Below are 26,281 nucleotides of genomic sequence, written 5' to 3' on the forward strand. Positions count from 1 at the left end.
CGAATTTAAAATGCAATCTTTTTCAGAAATCAACATCTAGCAGTTGCTAAGCTGTTCTAGTTTCCACCCGTCAGAATGACTGTTTTGACCAACAACCGGAAAAGGTCATGCTTGTTTTTTTTCGAATGGTGGTCATTTACGGTCGTGTTTACGTACGCTCATGGAGAGAAAAATAAAAGCTCGTGCCAGGACTAGTTCGCGTGAACGGAGATGATTTTGACTAAATCCAAAAGATGTTCTTCTTTAGGATATAGATCGGGATAGAAATGTTTTAGAAATATCTTTCTTTTAATGCATTTCCTATTGGAATTAAGTAGTTTTTCATAATTTTTACTAATAATTGAAATTATTACGAATTCACTGTCTTAACAACTATGTGCATTTTAGAATGAAAATATAAATGAGAATAATTAAATTAATTTAAGGTCACTAAAAAAACTGAAGGTACATGAAACCTAGGTTTAGAAGAAGAGGATATACACCCCTATTATCACAAAGAGCTTGCCGTATTTCTGTATCAAGTGTTCTGTGCAAAACTCGCGAACCTGGGCCCCAGCTATCGGTTAATTTTATACATGAAAAGGTTACCATTCTGGCATGCCTGCCCCAGTCAAGACACAATTTTTTATGGATAGATGAATGAATGTATATCTAATAATGAAAATATATTTCGAAAAATAAATAATTTAATATCAACAATAATACAGAATGCCTTGAATACGCTGAAGTTAACCAATGTCACTCTGTAAAACAATCGCTATCTGAGGGTATTGTTGACATCCACAATCGTTTATATATGAAGAACAGTTTCATGGCTCTCACCATTTCTAATGAGACGATCGTTTTCTTTTTCATCCGCATCCCACGGCAACAAAATGGCCACAGCAGTTAATCAGCTATCACAAATTAGTCACGTCATTCTCATACATACAACACCTATGGTTAGGGAGTTACGACCGAAATGGCTAGACACCCCCGATAAGGGCAGGAGGACCAAACAGCCCTACCACTGGCCGTCGGTGCGAAACCGCAAGAAAACCCGTGCCTTTCGTCCTTATCTTTGATAGTCTGGTTATAGCCTGACCTCAACAAGCGGCTGGCTGCAGCTGTGGCAATGGTAGGCGCCATTCGAAACAGCGAAACATATTATTCTCTGCTTCCACAGACCACATCAATTTCGTTTTGGGAAGATTTCGAGGTATGATGTGCCTTGGTAAGACGTAGCGCGCCATCTACACAATACAGGCTGGCTCTCAACACGCGTATACGCACAGAGAGAGCCAGCGACAAGTTCTGCCTTGATAAGAAGAGTCTGTGGCCATCTGAGAGCGTTGTAGAAGCGCCTGGTCATACGGAGCATCCATGAGTCAGCGCAGTCCACATGAGCCTAACAGCCCATTCGCTTGATGGTAGACCACCCCGCCCCATCGTGGTTTCGCTGTAGTTTTCCCTCCTTTGCTTTGCAACGATGCCCCAGCCTGCGAGGTCCCTAAGTCGTTTGCAACGGTCGAGTGTTTACGACGCCCGCCTTCTCTGTGCTGACACGGCCAATGGCATTCATCCAACGAATGTTGGCGACGTTAAGATAGATGCGACACGGAAGATCGTGTCAGATTGCTTTGAAATCGAGGCGGGCTGTCGAGGCTACTATGTCTAGATACCAAGGGACTGCAACCGCTGTAAGTGCACTTAGTCAAATAAGCATTTCATCGCCGTTCAACGATAACCCTGTCAGCTGCTAACCCCTGTAGGGGGTAAGGAGCATAGTTTTGGCTCGTGGACGGCGCAAAGATTTGAGGTGATAACGCCTGGCGTCAATGTCCTTAGACAAGTAGGAAGGTATCATTTTACGTCTCACCCAGGTAACAGTAGCAACAACAATTATCATTACTGTAATTATGATGACAACCTTGAGTTACGATAGCAACGACGTGAATTCTAAGGAGCATTATAACTATATAATAGTTAATAACATTGACGTTATTTTAACATCTGTATGTTTGGAACTCATGCATCAGTTATGGATAAAAAATTAGGTCGATTAGGTACGATGAAGTATTTGATACACTCTTTTGTTGCTTTGCAATAAAAATCCTTTCTAAGCTTACTTACATCGTGGCTAGTTTTTTTTGAATTTTTTTTTAGAACACTAACATTATGGACAAGTTCAAAGTTAATAATTATCTTCCCGAAAATGCGGAAATAGTTTCCAGTAGACGTCAATCACTCCCATTAGAACCGTTACGTATTATTTCGATAGCGATTTATTCAGTGTTTCGTGTTTTGCGTCTGACGGCCGGTTCCCGATACGAATCGAAGATTCTGAACTTTACTGTAAATGGGCAAATACATTACCACTGAAGCTATTTATCTAATGCTACTACTAATAGTAATAATAAAAATGATAATACCTCAGATATTTTATTAAACAAGCATCGCAAAATCCGGCTAGCGGATGCTAGCTCATGTTTAGGCTATTTTTCCAAGTTGACCGCTCAACACACAATCTACTTTAGGACTGTTACACGCGTGTAGAATTGAAGGTAATTCTAATGTTTGTTTTAAAACGCTTCGTTATCCTATTTCCTCCACGGTTACATGCGTAATACAACGCAAAAACAACGTGTACATATATTAGACGTTTTCTCATCTTCTGCAGATGTTTTTGGCCTTCCTCAAATATCCTATCCAAGTTATATCTCCCTGGCCTCAGATTCTAAAGACTTTGGGCTCTGTGGATGCCCAAGGCAGGTCGACCCGTGCTGAAAGTGTCGATAATGGTGTCGTTGAAAGCACAACACAGAAACCCCTGACAAGTAGCGTTCACGACAGTTCCAATACTTCGACTGCCGTTTCTACCGGGATGGTTACATCTTGTATAATATGGAGCGCTGCTTCCGGGTGATCTCGTTTCAAAAATGTAGTTACACTTTGTGGTCATCACAGCTAGCGTCTCCGCGTGTACGCTGATCGTCGACGCGGGCAATGCACGGGACGGACGCACGCACGCACGCACGCACGCACGCTTTTCGGCCGTTGATTATGGCTTGCCGTGGGATAGGAAGAATATGTATGGCAGAAGTAGCATAGGCATTGTACATCGTAGCGCAAAGCACGAGCAGGTCTGATTCTAGCTGACTCACTCGCGAGTTGGCGACTATTCTTCCTTGGCGTTACTTTGAATAATTCATTGTTACTAACGACCTAATTAACCTCCTTCTATTCGAAACGAATAGCTAGCTGTCATTGCTGCCCCCTGACGGTGGGTGACAGTAAGTTACAACCAGGCCCATGATAGTGGAATTCTTCATACGACAGGCGATTCGCACTCCTTCTAATTGTAAGTCTGATAGAGGAAGTTCCATGACCGGCAGCCTGTTCTGCTTAAGACTAGGCTGTTCCCTTCTCCGATCCATGCTTCCTTGACAATAGTAAGGATAGTTCACGCTCGTATGTTTTTTACCTAGTGGCATCGTTGACACCGCCCAGAACGATTACGCAATGCGTACGTAAGTATATTGAATTAGAAACATGGACACAATGTCCGAAGTAAGCAAACCAAGCGGGTGCCATGAGCGGAGATCAAGAAGCAGAACAAGATAGTGCCAAAGGGCGCGTTCATGCGAACGCATTTGTGCGCTACATGCGTGATTACCTTCCCCCTTGCAACTGACTGCCTGTCTGTCTGTCCCTCCGGTTTGTTTCGGTGTGTCGCTGTGCGAGAAAGACCCAGGAACGCCGACAAGACGAGGGGGAGGACCACTGCTAGCACAATGGTAAAACATCGCGCATGCGATCTCCAAAAAGAAAGTCGTCGGCACCAGTGACTGGCTGAAGAAACAGCTAGCAGAGCTTGCGTCCTTTTGGAGCCCTTATCATTTGTTGTTATTGTGAGTGCCGCTGCTGCTGTTGTTGTTGTTGTTGTTGTATCTGTCTGTTTCTCCTTAAAGACACTAGATTGGCGACGGGAACAATGGCGGTCGTCCAACCTCGGCATTGCATGGTTGGTGATGTCACCTACACGGCCACCAGGTCTACTGATTTAGCGGCGGTAAGATGTGCCTGTGACCTGCACACACTCAGCAGGCCACTTGATTGTTTAGTTGTTTTGCGGGCGAAATTTCATAATACCGAAGTTAACTACGGTGTTATACTGTTATAATGACATCTAGTTGCGTTGGTGACAACGTGTTTTAATGTTGATTATAAACGAAAAGTATGATGAATATAATCGTCTCGAGTACTCTTTTTCCACTACATATCTGCCTGTATGCCTCTTATGATAAGAAGAAACACAGCTGGATGATCTTCTAGTGAAAATCTCTAAGAAAATCATACGGTCACCGGTGTAAATAGATCTAAGCTAAAAAGGCATGTTTTACTGAAGTGAATTTTTTCATACAAAAATATCGTATCGCTTGGTTCAATAACACGTTAAAGTATAGCCAGATTAATATCTACAATAAAGGTAGTTTAAAAAAATTAATCATAATAGCAATATTAATAATAACATTAAAGCTATGGGGATGAAGACGATTAAGGTGTGGCACCGTACCGTGGTGTTCGAGCCCATTTTCTTCTCGTCAACGACCTTCGGTAGCATCTAACGGCTTCTACAACTGCTGTGTAATACTTTTATCACTATTACTTATTCTTATGTACACAGTTAGCCTATTTTTAGGCAGTAATGTGTCCATCAGCCTTGGTTTTCATGGATCAAATGATGTTGAATAGGCTGCTAATATGCAATTACCCAAGCAAACGCCTTATATGCAGCGTCCATGTTCAAGTAGCGTACAGAACAGTGGGGTACAGAAGTGTGCGATGACGGTGGACGAACATTAGCGGATAGGCCATTAGAGTACTCGGTGGGGCACGAAACTTCGGCGATGAAGAGTCGCTTTCTGGCCTTCTAGTTGGCAGATTGCAGTCCATCTAGTTTGCCCTAGGCTAGCACCAGCCAACCCGTTTACCTTGGCTTCCGCTTTCAGCTACAGACGACGTTTAAGGCAGAGACATTAGAAATAAGGGCGGGAAAGAAAAAGAACGACGGGTCTGTTTTCATCATTAGTTTTGTTAATGATCACCGCAATAGGTAAAAACCTCCGCGGGGAGCAGGACGACAGTAGTCGCCGATGCGCGAAGGGGCATACACAACAGAATGAGTAGCCATCGATATCTTCTCTCCTGGCTTACTTTCTTCTCCTACGGTCGCCTGTCGTACGCACTTATGTCCTTTAACAAGGACACCGTTTGAACCGCAGCCTTCGAAGTATCCTTTATAACTGGCAGTCACAGCAGCACTTGAGGAGGTCAAATCCGTAAGCACCATCAGACTTTTCTTCTCAGCATAACTCGCCGCCACGCTTCCTTTTGTCTATCCTGTTACCAAACCAAGTGTCGGGAAGGGCGGGAAAGAGATGGAAGAATGGAATGATTGCTATGTCTCTCTTAGCTGCTTCTTTGGTGCTGTCGTCGCTTCTGGCGTTATCTGTTTCCTTTAGTGCCGCTCACAACACCACTCGTACTGCCTGTAGGGGTCTGGTATTTGCCCACGGCGAGGAGGGCACATATCCACTTGCCTCTCTAGTGTCTTTGCCGATGTTACCAAGAGGCGGCCACTCACCGAGTAATCTCCGGCTGATCTCTTCCTTACCGTATAACGTGCAGCTCTCCTTGATGATGTGTGTGATTGCAGTGGGGAAAATACACTAAAAACTAATGCTGTGCCATCCCGCTAAACTCAGCTGGCGAAAAACAACTACGTCGCTCCTAAGTCGTTTCCATCAGCGTTGTTGTGGTCGTTGCAATCGTTATATTTTACTGAGAGGTAAACGTCTGATTATATGGGAGCATTTTCGATCACCCTATACAGACATAGGGTGACTATCATTTCTGATTATATAATTCTATAGAAAGTATAGGCATGCTGATGTCGGTCTAATACAATCCAAATTGATTAACTCAACTCGAGAAAAGTCATCGGTTATCTCTGTAACGCCTGCTAATACTATGCCCAGGACGCTGGTAACTATGAAGCGCTGCATGGAGTAAGAGAGGTTCACTTTCTAACCAAATCTAATCATCCCCGTTCCGGAGGTGGGGAATATGTTCGCACTTACACGAAGACGCCACGCGAATCGGAGTTAAAGCAAAGACATAGCACACATGGCATTGTCCAAGTACAGATTGTACATCATGATATAATATTTAACCTGGGATGGTTAGGTCACGGTAGGCTTGCCGTTATTTGATAATCTCTACCTTAGCCTTACTATGGACCGATTGGGAGAGGTGCGGCAAACAGTCCATAAAAGGACCGTCCAAATTTCCTAAAAAAGAGGGTTTAATATTAGCCAGGCGCGCGGATATGTATATGTTACTAGGAAAAAACGTCGGATGCGCAAAATAGCATACGTGTGATGTGATATAATGCGTCCCGTTATTTCGTTCGCTCATATCATTTTTAATTAACACATCCTTGTGGCTCATTAACTAAGCAGAACTTTTGGAGCTATTTCTGCCATGTTTTCTTTTTTTGCAGAGCTCTTCAGTCCCTAAGCATAAATGAGTTTTTTACTCGACTGCCACATACACACGCATCATGCAGCAGCTGTGCACTTGTTTGGGTACAACAAAAGGCACGCGTGATATACGTGTCACCATTTTTTCGAGCCGCGTTCATGCCTGTAAAAAAAAAAAAAAAGGACTAGTCTGTCAAGAACAATTTCATTAGGATTATGACAATTTTACATGCTAAACTGTGTTATACACTCTTTCCCAGTCACTGCTGTGAATGTACAGTGTACATCGGGCGCATGTCTCCTAAGGATGGTAATCTGTTAAACGGCTTAGGCGTACCCCAACTATGGTAGTAATTTCTCAGCCGCTTTTTCCTTTTTCATTCTTCTAACGAAGATGACTCAATGAGCGATGATGAGTTATTTACACTGTTTCCGCGCCCATATCAGCTGCCTTCGTACAAAATAAATATACACATCATCATAGTTAAGCAGACAGCGTGATAAATCTTTAAATAAAATCTATCCGGATATTACACTTCGTGATTAGGCTTCCCCCTTTTTGAACTTGTACCGTTGTCCTATTACGCAAGGTCGTCCTGAATGTACATGCTACTAATTTCTTCCACTTTTATTTCTTTTTAGATGCTCTTTTTGAGGAAACTGTCACTACAGCTCTGTCATTTGAGAAAAATTGAGTCCTACGGCTCAGCATCAATTCATTTTTTTTTTTTTTTTCGCCTTAATATACACTTGGAATGTTCGCACGTACATTTGCTATCAGATTAACGAAGATTTTGAGCCCCAGGTATGTCAATTAATCTGCCCGTTATAGAAGTATAATAGTACCGATGTTATTACGTACCCTGGAAGTGAATTATTATCTTTTGTTTTTCCACGATCTTAACCCTCATCCGTGTTGAAAAGCGTCGTCGAACGGCCAATCACATTGTGAATGATTGCGTTGGGAAAGCGGATCCATTCACCCATTGTAAATACCGTTTCATCTAAATCAAGGCCTGTCCCATATATCCAGTTCTGGTGGTACATAATTGACATAGACGCGAATGGCGTCCTGAGGAGTCTGAAGGCCTTTAGCCCTGCCAGATCCTTCGACGTGCCTCATTGTTGCTGCACCTCTTCCTACTTCTTACAGCGCTCGCAATGCTCACATCCTATTTATTCTTATTTATATATAAGTCGTATTTCGTTTCTAAGTAGAGTATCCATTAGGTTGTCGGTTGATTCGTAAGTAATCTCCGACGCGTATCGTATACACCTGGTACTTGCGAAGTACAACACAAAATCAGCTAATGGGTCAGGTAGGTGGCGAAGCGGAATCGATGGCACGATGATCGTACCGTTCAACAATATATTGCGCTGGACAGTTCTGAGTCAGCATCGATGAATACGAGTTATCTCTGCGCAATCGGACGACAAGCTTCCCCGAAATGCATAGTAATATTATACTGGTTTGAGGCCGGCAGACTAGTGAATGAAGAATGGCGGGATTACCGATTGAGATGAAAAAATTAAAAACGAAACAATAAAAACAGATCGACAAACACTGTAAACTCGAGCTGACTACACCAAGATGTGAGAGAAGAAGAGTTGCGCAAGCACACGTGTTTTTCATACTGAATATGTAAAGAAAACATGTGCAGTGCTTTGCACATGTGAGAAATGTCTGTAAATAAATGGATCTGGCTACAATGTCATCTTATTCTCTTTAAAGAAATTTTATATCTGGAGAAGCGCTACCTAAGGAAGCTATGTTCATACTGCAGTCTAATGGAATCCATCCATATACACAGAATGAAATTACATGAACTGTATAGTAAAAACGACAGAGGCCCAAAAGGCCATATATATCCAGTACAGACCTGCAGGGCCAGTAGGACTGTTTCTTTCATTTTCCGTCGTATCTACCGGTTTTTACGTTGTTCGCTTCTGTCATTTTTTTCTCAAGTTTCCGCACGGCCTGTTCTCTCTGTTCCACGTGTAACAAAACATAGCCGCGCAAATAACGTATTTAGCTCCCTTTTGTGCATTCCGCATATCTATCTAGATTGAAGATGCTGCCATCATGGGCTAAGCAGTGCAGAACCGCTCTGCATGGTTTCTCTAAAATTGACCCTAGCTTCCCCCTATGATATATATGTTCCGACATGCTGCGTGCTGGCATGTTTTTAGTTCATCGCCGACGTTGTTAGCTCGTGCGGAATAGTCATCTTTTTCTCGTGCGCACGAGTTTCCTTTGCTCGCCACAGAACGGCGATGGCATGACTCAAATGTAGGTTGATGGGACAATCAAAATTGTATGTTTTGTCTGGCCCCGCCGCCTAGTCGAGAAGTAAACCTCGCCTTTTGGTTAACCCAGAGTTGTTGTTGACGTCTTTGTCACAGACAGCCCGCTACTCTTGAGCAGACAAATGCGTTTGCCGCCTCTCCCAAATCTTCTTTCGCTAAAGACATGCAAGCAGATGCCTGCTATCTCGATCAAGTTTAATCGAAGCCTTAGAAGCCGTTCCCTTTTTTTTGGGCCGTTTCGGTATGGTAATACCATTACTAGAGTTACAACGTTGCATCTCTGTGACGTTATGCTATCGCGTATGTTAACTCTGTACGCGCGTGTACACAACTTTTCTGCATGACCAGCGTGCCGTTGTCTTCACCATTATGTAGATGCTGTTGCTGCAAACACAAGTCTTCCAGACGTGGTTGAGTAGCTAGTATTCTCCTCCGGTTCCTTCGATCCACTTTCTTCCGCAGCTTCATAAATAAAAAGTTCAGCCTATCTCTTATATGCTTTTTTTTTTCTGCCGAGTGCTGCGTCCTAGCCCACAAAACTGCCCTAGGACATAGTGACGGACACAAAACTAGCTAAGAAATGTGCTAGCTGATATCCTCATGGTGAACTGTTACCACCCTTTTTTTGTTTAATATGGTTTATTGTATGGTCTCAGCGTTTCCAAGTTACAACCTCACTTTCTATGGAACTGAGCTATCGAAGCTAGAGTGGCATCGGTGAAAAATTAAATTTTATGTGATCCTAAACGATATTTATGGGTTGAGCTATATATAGACATAGGTTTAAACAATTATTAATGTTCTTGAAGATCGTTTACCCTTTTCATCACAGACGCGTTTTGGCATCGCGTCGACAGTGCTCTATCTAAGACTACGCACTTGTTATTGTACAGGACAGCAACCAATAAGCCTGACGCTTAGGCCGCGCCATTATTTACGGCTCATTTACCCTTTTCTTCCAATATATAAGCTTTTTTCTGACCCCTGGTTGTTCAAAGCACGTCTAATAATACAGGCATTTTTTTTTATATCGGCAGTGATGGTGCTTTGTAATATAATTCAGGAGCACATTAGTAGCTATTTACATAGTCTTGTTACGAGAATGAAAATGATCTGTTCTGCAAACGAGAAAATCTCTATTAATTTTTTTGCATTTTGAAAAATGACTACCACCAATGCCCACTCTAGGCACTGTGGCCTTGTTAATTATAGAGATGAACCAGCGATGAAGGTGCTCAATGTATGTAAAGCGTTGTCTATCGCTCAATCACAATAGTTATCTAGCTGATACTGAACTCGACAAGCACACGAAATGATAGAACAGTACGACCCAGCAAATATATTTTGTGTCCTACGAAGGTTGTGATTCGCTGATGTAGCGAAGTACGTAAAGCACGATATAGCACTTATGATAAAGATTAGCTAGGTGATACCAAACTAACACGATAACGTAAAACGCTTCCAGTTTGCTTAATGTTTATCTGTATATCACGTTTGTTTTGCTTAAATGTGTACTTCTTATTGTAAGTCTCGAGATTCACCGTCCAATTTTCTAAATGACATTTCATGCCTATACAATAGGAGCTGGTGCAAGATCTATATAATAACTGTAGACATCGCCGTTGTTGACGTGTCAATTGTATACACTACTGACCTGGCCCTAATCTGCATTATCTTACTAGCGGACCCCATACCTTGACTTTTCCTACGACGTCCGTCGATGGCACGTTGCCTTCCGTCGTGCTGAACAGACCGTCAGGTCTTACTTGCCGTTAATATAGTCATCCTTGTGTTTGTTTGTCTATAACCTCAAGCCCGTTGGCCCCTGGCTACCAACCGCTACAGGCGCCGAACAGAAGCTCAGCGGTAGCAGTAACGTAGAACATGAAGCCAAACCGCACTAATCTCCTTACGTTTCGTCGCTTGTTGGTCATCAGCTTGGCCGTTGGTGTGAATTGCACTAGTGATGGTAAAAAGGCATTAGCACGGAAGAAAGAAGAAAGGGAAAAATAGAAATTTCATTTCAGCGGATATATAGGCACCTATATACACGAAGCCGGTAGATACGCACAAACAATGACGGCGACAACAAAGGTGACGGTGACGCTGAGACATCAAACTGGTTGCACGGATATGTAGCTGGGGTTCTGCCGGGCTTTCGTTTTAAACCCTCCAACAAATACGCGCACTTAAGTACTAGGTTAGTTCGTACAAGATAACAAATCTCATAGTAGTTCTGCTGCATAAAGCGACGCTCATTTTTAGATAGTCGTTGTTCTTCGCGGTTGCATCCAGCAACCATAACAAGAAGCATTGGCTTACTGACCAAATTGGGGTCAAAACGAACAGCGAGTAGCTAGAACGCAAAAAGTGTTCTAATGGTTCCCTCTTTGACGGGTGTAGACCCAGAGGTAAATACGCAGCCCTCACTCTATAGTCTTAAGTTGCAAATAAGGGTATGCTGAGTAGGGTTTAAGCTTTCTGTTTTTAATTTCGGTTTCGTATGACTGTCGATTCCTACGTGGGAAAGCAAATGGATGGGAAGCTGAAAGCAATGCAGATTCCTCTGAAGGGAGGCAGGTTACAAGCCCAGATTAGGTCTGACGATGCAGAGCACGACGCAGGGGCAGACAAGGCGACGCTGAAGGAAGCATTCAATTTGCACGGAAGCCTCAAACATTCGTACCTAATTACTGGTTCTTTTCCCACTCTCGCCTTTGTCTTCAAAGGCTTTCGTCATTGATGGCACACCAATATCGAGCCGATTTCCGTCGCCGGCCTGCTCATTGCCTCTATATGCATCCGTGCATTGCTATCAACTTGTGGGGAAATGACCTGTAGCTGGCCCATATCTGTTTTTCCCTTCGCTATCTGTCTCCATTCAAGCCCAAAGCAACGCCGCTAGCAAATGTTGGCAATCCTAGATGAGCATACGAAGAATAAACACCGTGCAACAACGACAACAGTAGAGGCGAACGTCAAGGAAAAGGAAGCATAATACGCTGATGATAGAGGCCAGCAGGGCCAATATCTCGAAAATACCAGCACAGGTAACAACATACGACGGCAACGACGATGGTGATGATAATGGCCAACCTTGCAACTGGCCACACATCCTCCACCAAGGCTTCCCTGCTGTGGCGCAGTTTCCCTTAAGGCTGTCATCTATCAACTATAGGAAGTTAGGCAGAAGCGAGAAGTGGCGCTACAAGCTTCCATCGTTTCTATCGCAGCCCCTTGACTCCTCTGCTACGCGTTTGCACATCTGACCAACGACAATCTACGTTGTTGTAAGGTAACAAAGAGGACACTAACAAGACAGCATCTACCGAGAAATAGGCCAATGGTAAGCCAACTCAACCGGCAGCACACTGATACGCTACGTTACGGAGACGGCTGGCGGCACAGGGTTAGTACAACAGGCGGAAAGGTAGATCCGGAGAGACAACTACTACACTTCTAGGGTCTCCGCGATCGGCGCTTCTGCGACTGCTTCAAGACTGTTGCTTTATTGGGACCACATTGCAATGATAGGGGGAGCAATACGAGTAATAGCGGTAGCAGTAGTTTGGTGGCGGTCGCATGAAAGCGTAGAAGAGCAACGAACAACAGCAGCGAAAAGTTGAGCCGAGGCAAAAGATAAGTCCTTACCTTAGGCTGTTTTTCTGTTGCCGATCCTTAACCGATTTATACTTCTAAACTCTCCCATGCCGTCCGGAAACATCAGTGAATCTTATGACGCTGCGGTGCCTTGAATGCGGTCGACGACTCCGAGGCCTTGCAACAGTAGCAACAGCAGAAGTAGTGATCGTAGCAGCAGGCAACAGAATGCAGTAGAAATGGAAGTCCCTAAGCACACCACTGGAATTGGAGAACGGCGACAAAACTATCGATGGCATCTTGCCCAAATCGTTCAAACTAATACGGGAACGGGACATCTAAAGCCTCTGCGACGACGAAGTAACAAGAGAGGACAGATGTAGAAAAAAAGAGACAATAGCTTCAGCTGAAGTAAAATCAGCATGAAATGCTGGCGATAAAAAAAATAGCGTGCCGAGCTTTAGGCAGAAGCATTGCACGGCTACAGAAAAAAAAGCGCCAACTAAAGTTTTTTCCCTGGGCCAGACTAGCTATTCTAATGGCTGGCTTATCCGTGAGTTTACTTAATGACATTTGCTGCATCATAATAATACGGTGCAAATAAAATGGCCTTATGCACTGAGAGCGCAGGGCTACCGTATGAAGTGTTCAATGGCGTCTTCTGTAACAGTTGAAATGTTGAAAAAACAAAAAGGAAAGACAAGATCTGCGACTGGCCTCACTGCCGCCCTTAACGAATACGACAGCATTGTCCAGACGACCATATTGAGCCAGGACAAATCGAATAATAGGTTTCCCGCAGTATTTGCTAAACAGTTTTGCCTTCCCCAATGGCTTCCTCGTAACTTGTTCATACATGGCTACTACTCTACAGGATAAGTACGTACGTTAGCCCCCTCATGCAGTACGTGATTAATCCTGCTAGCTCGACGGGGCGACTGTTTGTCAGCCAACCTCAAACAGGTTACTGATTAGCCAAACGACGTTATCTGCAAGCGGTATGATAGTTGGGCGTAACGAGTGCGAAATGCGAAATTTCTAAAGCATTGTTAGCCCCACCAGCGTAGAATTTCAAGCATTGATCTTTTGTTTTATCCCTGTGTGTAGGTCATCTAGTGTCTGTGTGTTTACTTCTCGAGAAGTTCTCTCTATCGCGTATCAAGTATTAGCACTTGGTTTCGCATATTAGGTACATAATTATTAATACAGAAATAATTTACATAACTACAATTTATACACAACTACTTTTAGCGAAAGCTCTGTGAGACTCAGCGGAATCCGAACAATTTATAAAACCTTTTGTGAAATATACAGGCCTTTGCGTAGGGCGAACCTGCAGGACTGACCTGTGGGGTAGACGCTAAGCCCTGCTGGGCGAATGAAGTGGTCGAAACTCGTTCTTGCTCTGTTTATTTCAGTCTTTTGCCTCTCGCTTTTCAAGTGGGAACAGTTTACAGCGGCGTAGCACTGCACCGCACTTAAGATACGCCTAGCAGCTTTTCTAGTACAGACATACGGCAGCTTCTTGACAGCGTGTGATTAAGCGGCTGTCATGTAACTTAGATAGCTCGTGATAGCTGTAGGTATGGCCTTAGTAGAACGTATGGGGATTCATATATTCGGCCCGATACCATTACGTGCAGGCGACAAAATCAGGGTCCACTCATCCGTCCTCACGTTGTTGGAACACCACGATTAAGATAAACAACGGCTCTGTTACTTAATACCACCATGATCACAACCACTGCCGCTGACAAATTGCAAAAGATGATACTTAAGCTGCACGTTATTGTTCCTAATATTGTAGTCTTGGTAATAGCTCCCGTTCTGAGAATAACACCAATTATAAGTAGCGTGGTGCGACTAGCTCGTATAGCAACGGTGGCCAGAGCGGCAATTTTCGATGTGATATCGAATAGGCACAACGGCGATGACTTACAGCTGCGTACGACCCGTCCTGTATGATGACCTGAAAACCGTTCTATGGGGTTATTAACCCCAAGGGTCGTAAAACGGTAGCGAAAACGGTCGTGAAAAGGGTCAGAAGAGAAACGGTATGTGGCAGATAAAGACAGAGGTGACTTACCTCAACTGAGACAAGACGAAATGAAACGCATAACGGAATACGCCGACTGCACCTACCAAGCTGAAACCTTGGCTATTCCCATTGCAGACTTAGCCATAGCTTTTTGCCTCATGGCTTGGGAACTAGCCGACAATGTATCTCGTTTACTTTTTACGTAGGACGATGGTAACTTGATGGCAACAGCCGTCGCTATGAACTAGCTTCGTATGTTAGTGTAAGAGACCACAGCTTTTTTGCGGATGCGTTCCTCATGCAGAACGCAAGTTGTACGATTCTGGACGCCGAAATCCCTACCGCACTATCGAGGCACTCCCGACTTCCCGAAAGGCTGAGACGGGTCTGGGTGGGTCATCTTGGCAGACAGTAGTTACCGGCCTTCGAGTTTTGCTGGGCGGATTCTTCCGTGGGAAACATGAACACTTTTCACTTTCCCGCAAAGTTCAGTGACAACGACTTCTCCTTGATAATAATAGTAAAATCATAGGAAAAGTATTTTTATAAACTACGGCTTATACAATGTTCATTCCCCGAAGTGTTTTGAATTATAAAATGTCTCCGTGACGTGTAATCGATCGTAATGTAACAAGTAAAAGGACATGAAAGAATGCGTTGTTTCGCAATAGCAAATGTAAAATAGCCCAACAATGAAAAACGGTCAAAAGTAACATATTGAAATCATAGTGCACAGTAACAAATATATTTATATATCAGGATTCAGAGCTGCCTTAACAACCGTGGGTATGGGCTCACTCATACCCACACCTTTCAAATTTTGCGTCCCTTCATGAACCATTGCCCTGTTAAACTAACACACTACTTTTAACTATTTGACATCAGCTTTAACAGGCAGCATAATAAGCTGCCCATTGGGTTGCATCATAATTACATACTAAGATAATACGTGTTACCTAAAAATATTGGGGCGAAATGTATGTACTTACTTACTAATATCTGCAAATATCTTAAAGTTAACTACGACTTAGAGAATTGTCGCTGCTTACGTAGAAAATGTAAGCAAAGACAATGTTGTTTCACAAAAAATATCGGTCAAATTAATTTGTTCTTCCAGCGAAAAACCTTTAGGCTAGATTTTTTTACGGACGTAGCAGGAATAATAGAGGCGGTGATAGTGGCGAAAAAGCCTACCTAAAAACAGGCCAAGCTTATATCCATAGCAGAGGAAAAGAGGCGCTTACATTCGCGCCATCATCTGCGGTCACTGATAAGCTACCCCTGTCGTATCACGTCCCGCGGGATCCCGGAGGTGTATCGAGTATGGTTGGGCTAAGACCCAGGAGTTCTGGCAACGACCACTATTCGTGGCAGATCTCCCGCAGAGTTCCCAGGGCATTGCTTCGTTCAGTTATGGCACCCAGATCGGCAATTTGTTGACGGTCTCTGCAGGAAAGCGGAGAAAGCAAGGCGACCTACGGTCGATCCCCCGTTTGCTCCAGTCGAGGAAAAATCAAACAGTAATGGAACCCCCCAGTTATGATAACCAGCGACATAAGCAAAGCAGAAAACAGTAGTGGAGACGTATTAGAGGCAGTCGCACCCGGATTCGCTCACATGGTGAATATTGGCAATATATCACTTGTTATTTAAATACACTTTAAATGTCTAAACGAAGACGGAAACAAACAAATAAGCTAATAGAAAACGATCTAGTTTATTTATGTCTATTTTATATATACGATTAATACATTATATCGAGTTGTCTTTACAAACAGAAGTTGTTTCAGTTCCAGGATAATACGGGTCAATGACACGTTGCAACATAGAGAAAATGAGGTACTACGCGGAGATGAATCGAGGCGTGTTCTCTCACAAAGTAGGTTCATAAGGTAAGTCGTATTCCCAGGCTATGAATTTTATATTTATTACCCTTTATATCTTTAATTTTTTTTTTATTTATATATCTTATCTTGCTCTGAATAAATGCAAAAGGACAGCAAATTGAGATTTAGATTGCTGGCTTTCCTTTTGCGCAATTATTCTTTTTTCACGTTCTCGTGAAGCTTTCCGTTTAGTAAATCTTCGATATTGATACTCCAAGGACAGTCTTTATTCGCTGCGACATTGCTAGACTCCCTACCCATTTCCTGCTCCTTGTGATTATTGCCGATGTCGAAAAGCAATAACTATTTCCCACACGGGTTGCAAACAATGATCTCAAAAAGCTAACAACACCTCTAAAAAAATGATTACTAGGAACGGTCTGGTGACTTCGCTGGAGACGAAGTAATGGCCGAAATCACACGTTATATATATCCATGCTTAAGGTCCAGCCGTCTGTCCTAACGATTCGTCTACGTACGTAAAGAGCTGTAGTAGTATTTGTCGTTATCCTGAGACTTCTAGTCATTTAGAACCGAGCTCTCAAATAGATTCACAACGAGTGATACAGCGTCGCGGAGGTGTTCGTTTTTTTCTACAAACTGCAAATCGTTCGACAAAAGCAGGCCGTCATATAGGAATGACAGAATTCCTCCATGTATGGTGCCCACTGAAATAACAAAACTTCCCTCTGCACTCCTACGAGGATACTATTCCTGGAACAATCAGTCAGCAACAATTAGCCATACACACGCCAATAACATTCTCTTCCACGAAATCTGGGACTTCCTACCAAGCGAACGCGATCCGTCGGCCATGAGCGATTTAGCTTAAAACAGTCTGGCATGGACTCGACTAAAGATCTTAACTGGTGAGAACGATAATAGCAACCTGAACAAATCCCAGAAGACGTAACGTTGGGGGTGTCCTCTAGACGACTGAACGCTTGGTGCCGACACCTCTGTACATACATAACGTTGGGGTGAAAAGCCAACCATGACGGAACAAGGCTCGCCAAGGCTCCCACGTTAGGCACCCAACAGCCAGATCACGCGAAACTGTTACGATAGCAAAGAGGACGACTATTCCCTTTTTTCCTAAAGTATTGCCTCATTTGCATTCCGGTGGCAGCCGCAGCCGCTCCTCTGAATGATCATACCTCTTTCATTTATAGTTCTCTGCTTTCGTCGACAACAGCGAAGAACATAAGGCGGCGGCAACTGATGATGAACACGAGGCTGGACACAGGACACGCTAATTCAGGCCGGCTTCCGATACAGCAGGGCGGCCCAGCCAACTCACGCGGGAGAGAGTACAAAAAAGCATTATTGACAGGGGAAGCCTAATAAATTACGACCGTTGTATGACTCTTGTGGCAAAGAAACGGATTTGTACAGTCAAATGAATGCAGGGAACCGAGGCAACACAGAGAAGACGAACGGTGAATGCAACATAAATCGGCAAAGAGTGAGTACCAAAGAGCTGAGACAAACATCCGTAAGTCAGCGAGAACATTTCCTGGACGTGGAGGAGAGCACGAAAAGATGAAGGAGCGAAGCTGGTCGAAGCAGGCCCTTGACCTGGCTGTACTCAGAGCTTCTAATCCGGGTGATCTTCAGAGCGGTTCGTAGTCCTTTGCCGGCAAGTCGATCTAAGGCTATCAAACGTGTCCATCATGGAAAGCGACTCCTAGGGATAAAAGTGAGAAAATTGTTTGCGAGAATAAAATAGACGATCACTTTGCTCTTCCCTTCTTTTCAGGTTCGAAAAAAAGAAACGCGCTCAAATGCTTAGGCACACACGATTTCAGCTACACAATATCTGTAGCGGGCTTCATATAGAGACCTAACGACCTTGAGTCGAAGAGGCGGAAACAGAAGACGTGTGCGTCTATGTGGGGGGTAAGCGTGTGTTAGTTTCTAGTTCTAAGCAACAGATACATTTGTATTTTTGTCATCTTCCTCTTTCTTGTGTTCGATTAGTTCCATTATATTTTGGCTCGGCTTGATCTTCTATGACAAAGGAATCGTCATAGGGCACCTTCATTGAGCAACGAGAGATCAGCTACCGCGGATTAAATGTATCCGAGTCAAGTGGTCACGAAATATCCGTTTGATCCGTGAAGTGCTGTTTTCTTATTATAATGGGTACGCGCATCTGTTCATCACTTTCTTTATGACAAAAAAGAACGTAACATATGAGACTATAACGTACGTGAAAGGGCTGATTCGGCATCTACCAGCTCAACACGCTTGTTTTTCCCAAAAGGCTTGAGTAATACAGTTCATTTCCGATAGTATCGCCAAAGTATGTCTACCTCATGAGGGCCAAGGCACAGCCTCGCCGGTTGGCTTTAATTCCGCCGAGTCAACTGCATACTCTGTCAGTTCCTCTCTCAAGCTTCACTGCGAATTATCTTGTTGATTAGGCGAAAAGCAAGTAGTTTTTAAGGGCAAGCTGCCAAAGACTCCTTTAAGCGCACGGACCCCCTTCCCCCCACCCGCCTCTACGCTGCTCTCCAGAGGCCACCATGCCTGACGTAGCAACACCAGCGCCGTAGATCAAGCGACTGACGGAAACATTAAAGGCCAAGTATGGGAGCGATAGTTGGACGAAAACGAAGAAGAAACGCGCAGCAGCGGTAGCAGTTGCATTCGAGCGTTCGAGATGCATTCCATTTCCGCGTCGACGTCATCGTCATTTAGATCCGATTGCCGGCAACCCGTGTCTCACGATCAGCGTGGGTGTTCCTTTCGGAAGATGAAAAAGGAGTGTTGGTTACTCTGACAGCTGCGTTTGCTGCTCACGTGATCAGGTTGCCAAGATCCGGTAGTCAAGCGACCGGCGACGGCTGCCTGTAGAATCCTACTCATCTGAAATCCGAGTATAACGAAATGGAGGGTTTAAAGGGGCAAAAGCCGAAGCCAGCGACTTTCTTTCTTCTGTTTGCTCCCTTTCAGTTTACTGCTCTCGATCATTCCTCTAGTATCCCGTAGGTTGTGGGTTTTTCGCGGACAATCGCCATCATCCGAGGGCCCCTACTTTCCTTAGTTTCATTTCCGGTCGGTCTGAATCAATGTCTAACAACTTAAGTACCCTAACTTAAGTTTCGACGGCGCCAATCTCTTATCTGCTGTTTATAGGATAGATTTATGTAAACTGGCCTATAGCTTAACACAGGAGTATGTTAAGTGTTTTACTGTAGGTTTATTTATAAAAACTGGAGGTTCAATCAGTTTAGTTTTTAGCCACATTAATCCTTAAAAAGAAAGCCTTTCTATATTTTATTAAGTCTTTTCCAGTTCTCCAATTCGATGGCGACTCATCTACTATCTATTTCGAGGACTGGTGATAGCAGCCCCCGACCGTTTACGACCTTGTTACGCATTAATGTATGCTTTATACTAGCTAGAATAACTAGACGGTGACGAACCATTGCTGTTACCGTTAAAAATATCGAACACAGTAACAAACTGTACATATATATATATATATATATATATATATATAGATACTCTTTATACACTAAGAATCCTGGTAGAGCTTCGCTGACAAGGCTGTTTTTCAATAGCTACAGTTTACCCAACAAAGCCTAGCTACTGTATCTGCCTCTCCCGTAGCCCCTCGCTAACGGATACTCCATTGCAGAAGGCCATAGCTAGCCAGTTTTCAATTAGCATTTTACAGAAGCGTTTGCCGGGGGTCGTCCAAAGGAACACATGAGGACCTGGAATAGGGCTATGGTCATCTATCATCGTTACTCATCTATTGCTACCCTGGACCAAAACAGTTGTTGTTAAAATAGGAGAGTTAGATAGTAGGATACGAAAATACGTACACACTTGGTTGCTCTTCCGCTTCGCGTAGAGAAAAGATCCGCGGAACTGTTAATCAAAAAAGAACAAAGATTGAATGCTGGTGGATTAAAAAAGGAGTGTTGCAATATTCGAAGAGTAACTTATGGTGTCTCGTTCTGCGGGCCTAATTTCACCACCAGTTAAATTATCAAGCGTCTGTCAGCGTTGCCTGTATAACTTAGCGTAAGCCATCGACATTCTGAACGAGAAGAGAAAAACTGGAAGGAACTGAAAGCAGGCGAAGTTCAACTTCATTGTTTAACCAGTACTCTCAATTGGTACCAGGTAGCATAGTCCTGCAGCGGGTCATACACACTGAAGCAGGTCAACAAATGTGTAGTGTTTCTAATGAACGCACATAGGAAAAAAGTTTCATCTATTACTTTTTAATGTATAGCTTTCCATTAACCTGCTAACTAAACCTTCGATGGACTAATGCGGAACGCATGTTACGCTTTAGATCGTATCAGTCTAAATGTGCCAGAAAACCACCAGGTGGCAATGCCGTAAAGTAGTACAGCAATAGAACGACAAAGCGTCCATACACTTCAACACTGTGTATAGTAGAACGACTTCGAAAAAGCGGTAATGGCGACAACAATTGTAGGTGGTACAATGTAAGTAAACCGACACAGACAGTGAATGTTCCTATTTATGGGAATTCGATGTTGAGAACAGCGAAACTTGCGACAAGCGCTTATTGGTGCGCGTGTATAGTCCGAACACCAAACGATCAGTCGAACGATCAGTCGGGGATGCTTACCAATTTTGCTTTCAAGTAGCTTCTACTACTACGCATAATCTCTTCACTAGAATAGACAACAGTGTAAATGTATGTAAAATAAAGTTATTAGCTCGTTTGTATTGACTATTGCTATTAGATCATTGTTTTTGTTATCGTCGTTTACGCCGTCTCTTTGCCATAATCATAGGTGTATCACACACACGCGAGTTTGATCGATCGTGATTCAAATTAATGATAAGTAGACCAATATCCTTAATATACCATTGTCGTACGTAAGTTAGAACGTCAGCAGCAAAAATAGTTGTTTATGTTCCGCCGCCCGCAATCGGCGTCACGCTTTTCATCAGTGTTGGAGTCACACGATTTTCCAGCGTCGATTAGCTGCTTTCGTCCAGTACGTTCTGCTAGCGAGCGATCATGGAAATATACGAGTGGAGTAATACGACACAAACGTTTCCAAGGAAAAGGATGCAACGTGAGGACACAAACGCGGCGGGGCGGCAGCGGTTCTAGAAAAAATAAAGCAGACTGCCGTCGTTGGAAAGAATTGAAGTATTGAAAGTATAAAGCAAAATGATGTTCAATAGCTAGCTAAATGACGTGTGGCTAGATAGGCGACAAATACTGAGAAATAAAGAACGAAACTACACGAACAAATAGAATTTTTAATGCGGCCACTACATCTGTCGTGCCACAGGAAAAATGCCGCAGGGATACGCGGATCGATTAGCGACGACGGGACGGGGATGGGACAAAGGTCACGAAAACAGGGAGGCACTAGTTGTTAACGGAAGAAGGGTTTTTCCTCTAAGGGCGAAGGAAAAATCCTAATAAAGATGAGTGGACCGTACGTGGAGTTAAGGGAAACTGAAGCAAAAAAGAACGCAATGAGAGACAAAGGGCAAAGATGAGGACACCGACAGAGCAAATATTTGTTATAATTGCTGGGAGAGATTCGAGAGTATCCGCAAAAACGGTCCTACTCTTAAGAATACAGATAAAAGTCGACTAGCTTAAGGGATGAAACACTGCTTTTTCAGCCCATACTTAGCGAAGTACTAGGAAATCTGTTGATCTGAGGTTTTGTGTTGCCTCATTCGACCCACTCGCCTATTTACCAGCGATTTTGGTGCACCCCCGAGTCGCCACCATGATTAAGCACCAATGATATCTTGGAAGTCGGTTATTTTAAGGAAAGTAACTAAACGAAGGGTCCTTTTACACTAACTGGTTCAGCCACCATGACATCTACCTGATGAGTTTTTTACGTTCTGCTCATTTTTCCGTCCGTTCTACTATTGCTGTTAGAGTTATGTTCACATTTCCTTTTGTATAAGAAATGAGATTCGTATATTTTTTACAATATATCATGTAGCTCTTATCTAAAAATCATCTATGCGTCTCAGTCGTCATCGGTTTCTTTATTTGAAATAATCTGCATATATTGTCTACGTGGGTGAGTGTGCCCCTCTTCTGTGTGTAAGTGTTTATACGCCTTTAGATGGTGAGGCAGGCACCGAATAGTTATCGCAAACGCTCTCACACATTCAAAAAGACTCACTTAAGTGAGAGAAAAAAAGCAGGAAGGAAAGAGACCATAGAGATGAAACAGTTTGTCCTCCTCCTACGATCACGGGATGTCCCGCGACGTCATTTTCATTATTTATGTTAAGAGTGGGCTTCTAGTCCTATTTTGGTCTCATTCTCGTCTTCGCCTTCATCATTCTACTCATCTGCCAAGGACGACTAGTGGCAATGACTGGCCTCTGAACGGAGCAATTCTGGCCGAGCTTGAGCCGAAGCTGATGAGCTAAACCTTACTTTTCTACGGTAAGACTTACTGCAGTTTCGGCACTCTTCATTTGTTGGCCTGCGGCCGCCGCCATCACTGACAGGCTTGCTGTCATCACTCCCAACGGGCTCGTTGTTGCTTAATATCATCTCGTCATCCGTTTTGTCTCCTTTTTCTCCTTGTTGACAGCCAGCAAGAACCGTAGCAGAGGATATGGAGGGGACTGGATGTTGTAGGATAGGAAGAAGTGCTACCACATGAAAGCCTCGTGCGTTAAAGGTCGCACGCGGCTTTCGGGAAGCTCACGGTTTTCGGGCAAGAGAAGGGAGGCGGGCAAGCCAAGAATATAGGTCAGTCCTGGCCAAAAGCAATTAGTTGTTATAATAACTTCCCTGCCCCCACATCGATCACTTCATGCCACCATCATGCCGATGTTCCAGTGGTTCTGCATTGCATAAAGCAAAGCCAAGCAAAGTTAAAGCGACCCAACTCGACCTTCGCTTTAACCTAACTCGGCGAATAGAATTTAAATTCCAGCGAATCGCTCAGGCGTAGATAGAAAATACCGAAGCAAAAGGACTCAGGTCGACGCAGGGACAAGATAGTGATTGTGGGAAGCGAAGAACATCACCACAGAAAAAGAAAACGAAGAAGCGAAGTCGCACAATAGCCTGTGCTTATTCGAAAGATTTCTTGCCACTTGCAACTTGTTAGAAGTAAGCCGCGAATGGTAACGGCGTCAACGAGGTTTTACTGCGGCCGTATAGCAAAATTTTAAAAATTTGACCCCTGCTATAGCCGAAGCGGCAAAAGCAGTAGGAACGCCAACGAAGGCCAACAATTTTTAAGTTGATCGCCATCGGGGAAACTTTAGTAGTCGTTCGACGACCAGATCATTCACAAGCGGCCAATATGAATAGCAGCAAAACAATAATAATATTCCTAGGAGGTATATATTATCTTCGTGCACGTTCGGACGATACATCGATCTATTTAAGCGGTAAGAAAGCAATATTTATGGCTCGTTTTGTTCACTCGTAGCTAAGCAATTGCTATATCAGCTTCATTTGATATTATATCTGAACCTGAACCATAAACTTCTATATAAGAACTTCGAAGGTATATTGTGTATCTTGATCCTGCATCAAGTTAAATGCGCGCATTTGTGGAGTTTTTTCATGCTGCTGTTTCTCTAAGGCTGTCTTATTTTTTAACAGTGGTAATAATAGTACGACAGGAACCACCGAAACTTCGTAATAATTTTCGATGTATGTAAAAATCTCGAGCTCCAAACACACACACCGATGTACTATACCATCTTTCGAATAATTCTTTTTGCAATCCAAAATGCACGCGTCTTTTGAGAGTGACTGGTGAACGGGACACTGATGTGCTGTAGGCTTTTCTTCGTGCCCTTAAGCCCACTCTAGCAGCGGTAGCAGAAGCAGCGCTGTTGATAATTAGGTCTCGATTCGCTTAGCAGAGATGGACTAAAACCCATCCAAGATCCAGTTTGCAGAGCCGAACTTGTATGGCCGTCTTGAGTCCACGTCCAGTTACTCTTCGGTCGGTCCCTGCTAATATCTCGTTACTTCTGTCCTTTCTATTTTCCTGCAGTCCTCTGTTCTAAAGACGGCTGGCCTCGTTCGTCGCTTCTTTATTGAATAAGGACGACACCATCCATCTTATGGTTCGTAGCAGGCACGAAACGCAACTCTTGCTTTAATCCCACATCTGCGCACATTACAACTGAGCGGGACGATACGTGATCATGCACTCAGTCCAGCGATAGCGGCGGAAGCGACGGATGCAGCAATGGCTGCTGTGTCCGTCCTTGTATTTCCCTCTACGTTGCCTTGCCAGGCCAGTGGTGGAGCTAGCAAAAACAGTCCTAAAGTTGCTGTTGCTACACCCTCTCGTCGTGTTCTTCTACTTATTTAAGGTCAGCAACACTTGTAGTAGACGGTCTACCTAACTTTACCAATCCGAAAAGTTACGTCGAAGCTTGTGACTTCAAGGAGCAGGTTAGTCAGGAGACTGCCTGTCGTTCGATTGTTCATTTTTCCGTACGATTCGGCATCAATAGTCATGCCGTTCCTTTACTTCTACGTCGTCCTTGCCGTCGTATGCCTATTAACTGAGCCAAATCTAAGCTTGCTTTGCCGATATCGGCCTTCCGAGGGGTCTTCGCATCTCCAACTTTTGCCTGCGTTTTCGAAGTCTTCCCTGTCTGAAAAAGAGCAAAAAGGATCGACGAACAAACGGCGAAGAGCTCCTCCTGTGCACGTTTTAACCTTGAAGAACGTGCGGAGAGTGATAAGGCCGGCCTGTTTGCCTGGCTGGCTTGCTTTGGAAAGGGTTTCCTCGGGTTGGACGAAGTGAGTTTGCTGGCGCCAGACGCTCCGGCGCCATGGTGTCGGTTGACTGAAATCGTCCTCTTTATCGCTTTTTTGAAAAACTTAGGGTAGATAGCGATCGGCAAACCAGTTAGTGATATAGGCTGTTCTACGATATTTTCTGTTTATGACGTTGACTTCCGCTGGGGTTGTCCGGCCATTCCTTTTGGATAGGAACGACGTTCATGACCTCGACCATAGTAGGACCTATCGGTCTTTTGCGTGTATGGCATCGACGACATCAAACAAAAGTGCAAACAATAGCAACATCATGACACAAACATTCGCGACCGAGCACACGAACTGTGTATCTCACAACAGTCGTTTTTCTAGCCATCTATTATAGACAATTGCTTAAGCATGTACGTATGATGAAAAATCAAGGCATTGTATGTAGACACATATAATAGTTACCATCAAATTTTAGCAGAATATCTTGAACACATAGAATATATATGCCCAATGGTACCGATAAGCGTTGCTTCAAATTGGTAGATCCTGTGATGGCAATAGCCTATTACAAGGCAATAACCTACTGCGTAGTCACTATTATAGTAACTTGGAAAACCCTTTTTGTTATAACTTTATTCACTACAGTTAATTCATATTTAATGGCAAGCAGAACTGCACTTTGTTGTCTCACGCAACATTACTACATATCTCCGACAAGACAAAATAACGAAAAAAATTTACGTCGTCTCCACCGTTTTTTGTGTAGCAGTCTATAAAATAGTAGACTGCATAGTAGTAAGGAAATTTTCGGGGCGTCATTGTAGTCAAGGCACACATAACGCGCACTACCACAATTACTACCCTTTTTCGCCGATATGGAAAAAAGGGGCGGTAGGACGGATGAAACGGCGAAAGCAAAAAGTCGGTAGCCTCATAGCAACATTCTTCGTAAATCACCCCCTTCTATCCGACCTTCTGTAGCCGTCGAAATTGCTTGCAACGGTCGAGTGGGGAGGAGCGATGTCGTTCTTCATTACTGTCATGAAATGGACAAATTAACAACGTAAGTTCTTTATTTATTTTCCACTTCAAATAGCGGAGAAGTAGACGGCTTGCACATTAAGCTACATAGTTCTTACTTCTACTATATATATATATATATATATATATATATATATATATACAG

The 26,281-nt window shown here is 43.6% G+C and overlaps 1 protein-coding gene across 5 annotated transcripts in view; it reads right to left on the reverse strand.

Moving 5' to 3' along the window:
* LOC111262666 (1-phosphatidylinositol 4,5-bisphosphate phosphodiesterase beta-4) overlaps window positions 1–26,281 on the reverse strand; it is a 139,988-nt gene that overhangs the window by 72,462 nt on the left and 41,245 nt on the right. Inside the window, exon 1 of one of the 5 annotated variants that reach the window (XM_086969269.1) lies at window positions 4,556–5,594. The exons of 2 other annotated variants lie outside the window; for them this stretch is intronic. In XM_086969269.1, the coding sequence (XP_086825395.1) occupies window positions 4,556–4,603 (48 nt within the window). In that variant the 5' untranslated portion in view covers window positions 4,604–5,594. Of the gene's footprint in view, window positions 1–822; window positions 5,595–26,281 lie in introns of those variants that run through there. 2 more of the 5 variants (XM_086969270.1, XM_086969272.1) reach the window with 2 other exon arrangements.

The sequence above is a fragment of the Varroa jacobsoni genome, unplaced genomic scaffold (genome assembly GCF_002532875.2).
Source record: "Varroa jacobsoni isolate VJ856 unplaced genomic scaffold, vjacob_1.0 scaffold_689, whole genome shotgun sequence".
Taxonomy (NCBI): Eukaryota; Metazoa; Arthropoda; class Arachnida; order Mesostigmata; family Varroidae; genus Varroa; species Varroa jacobsoni.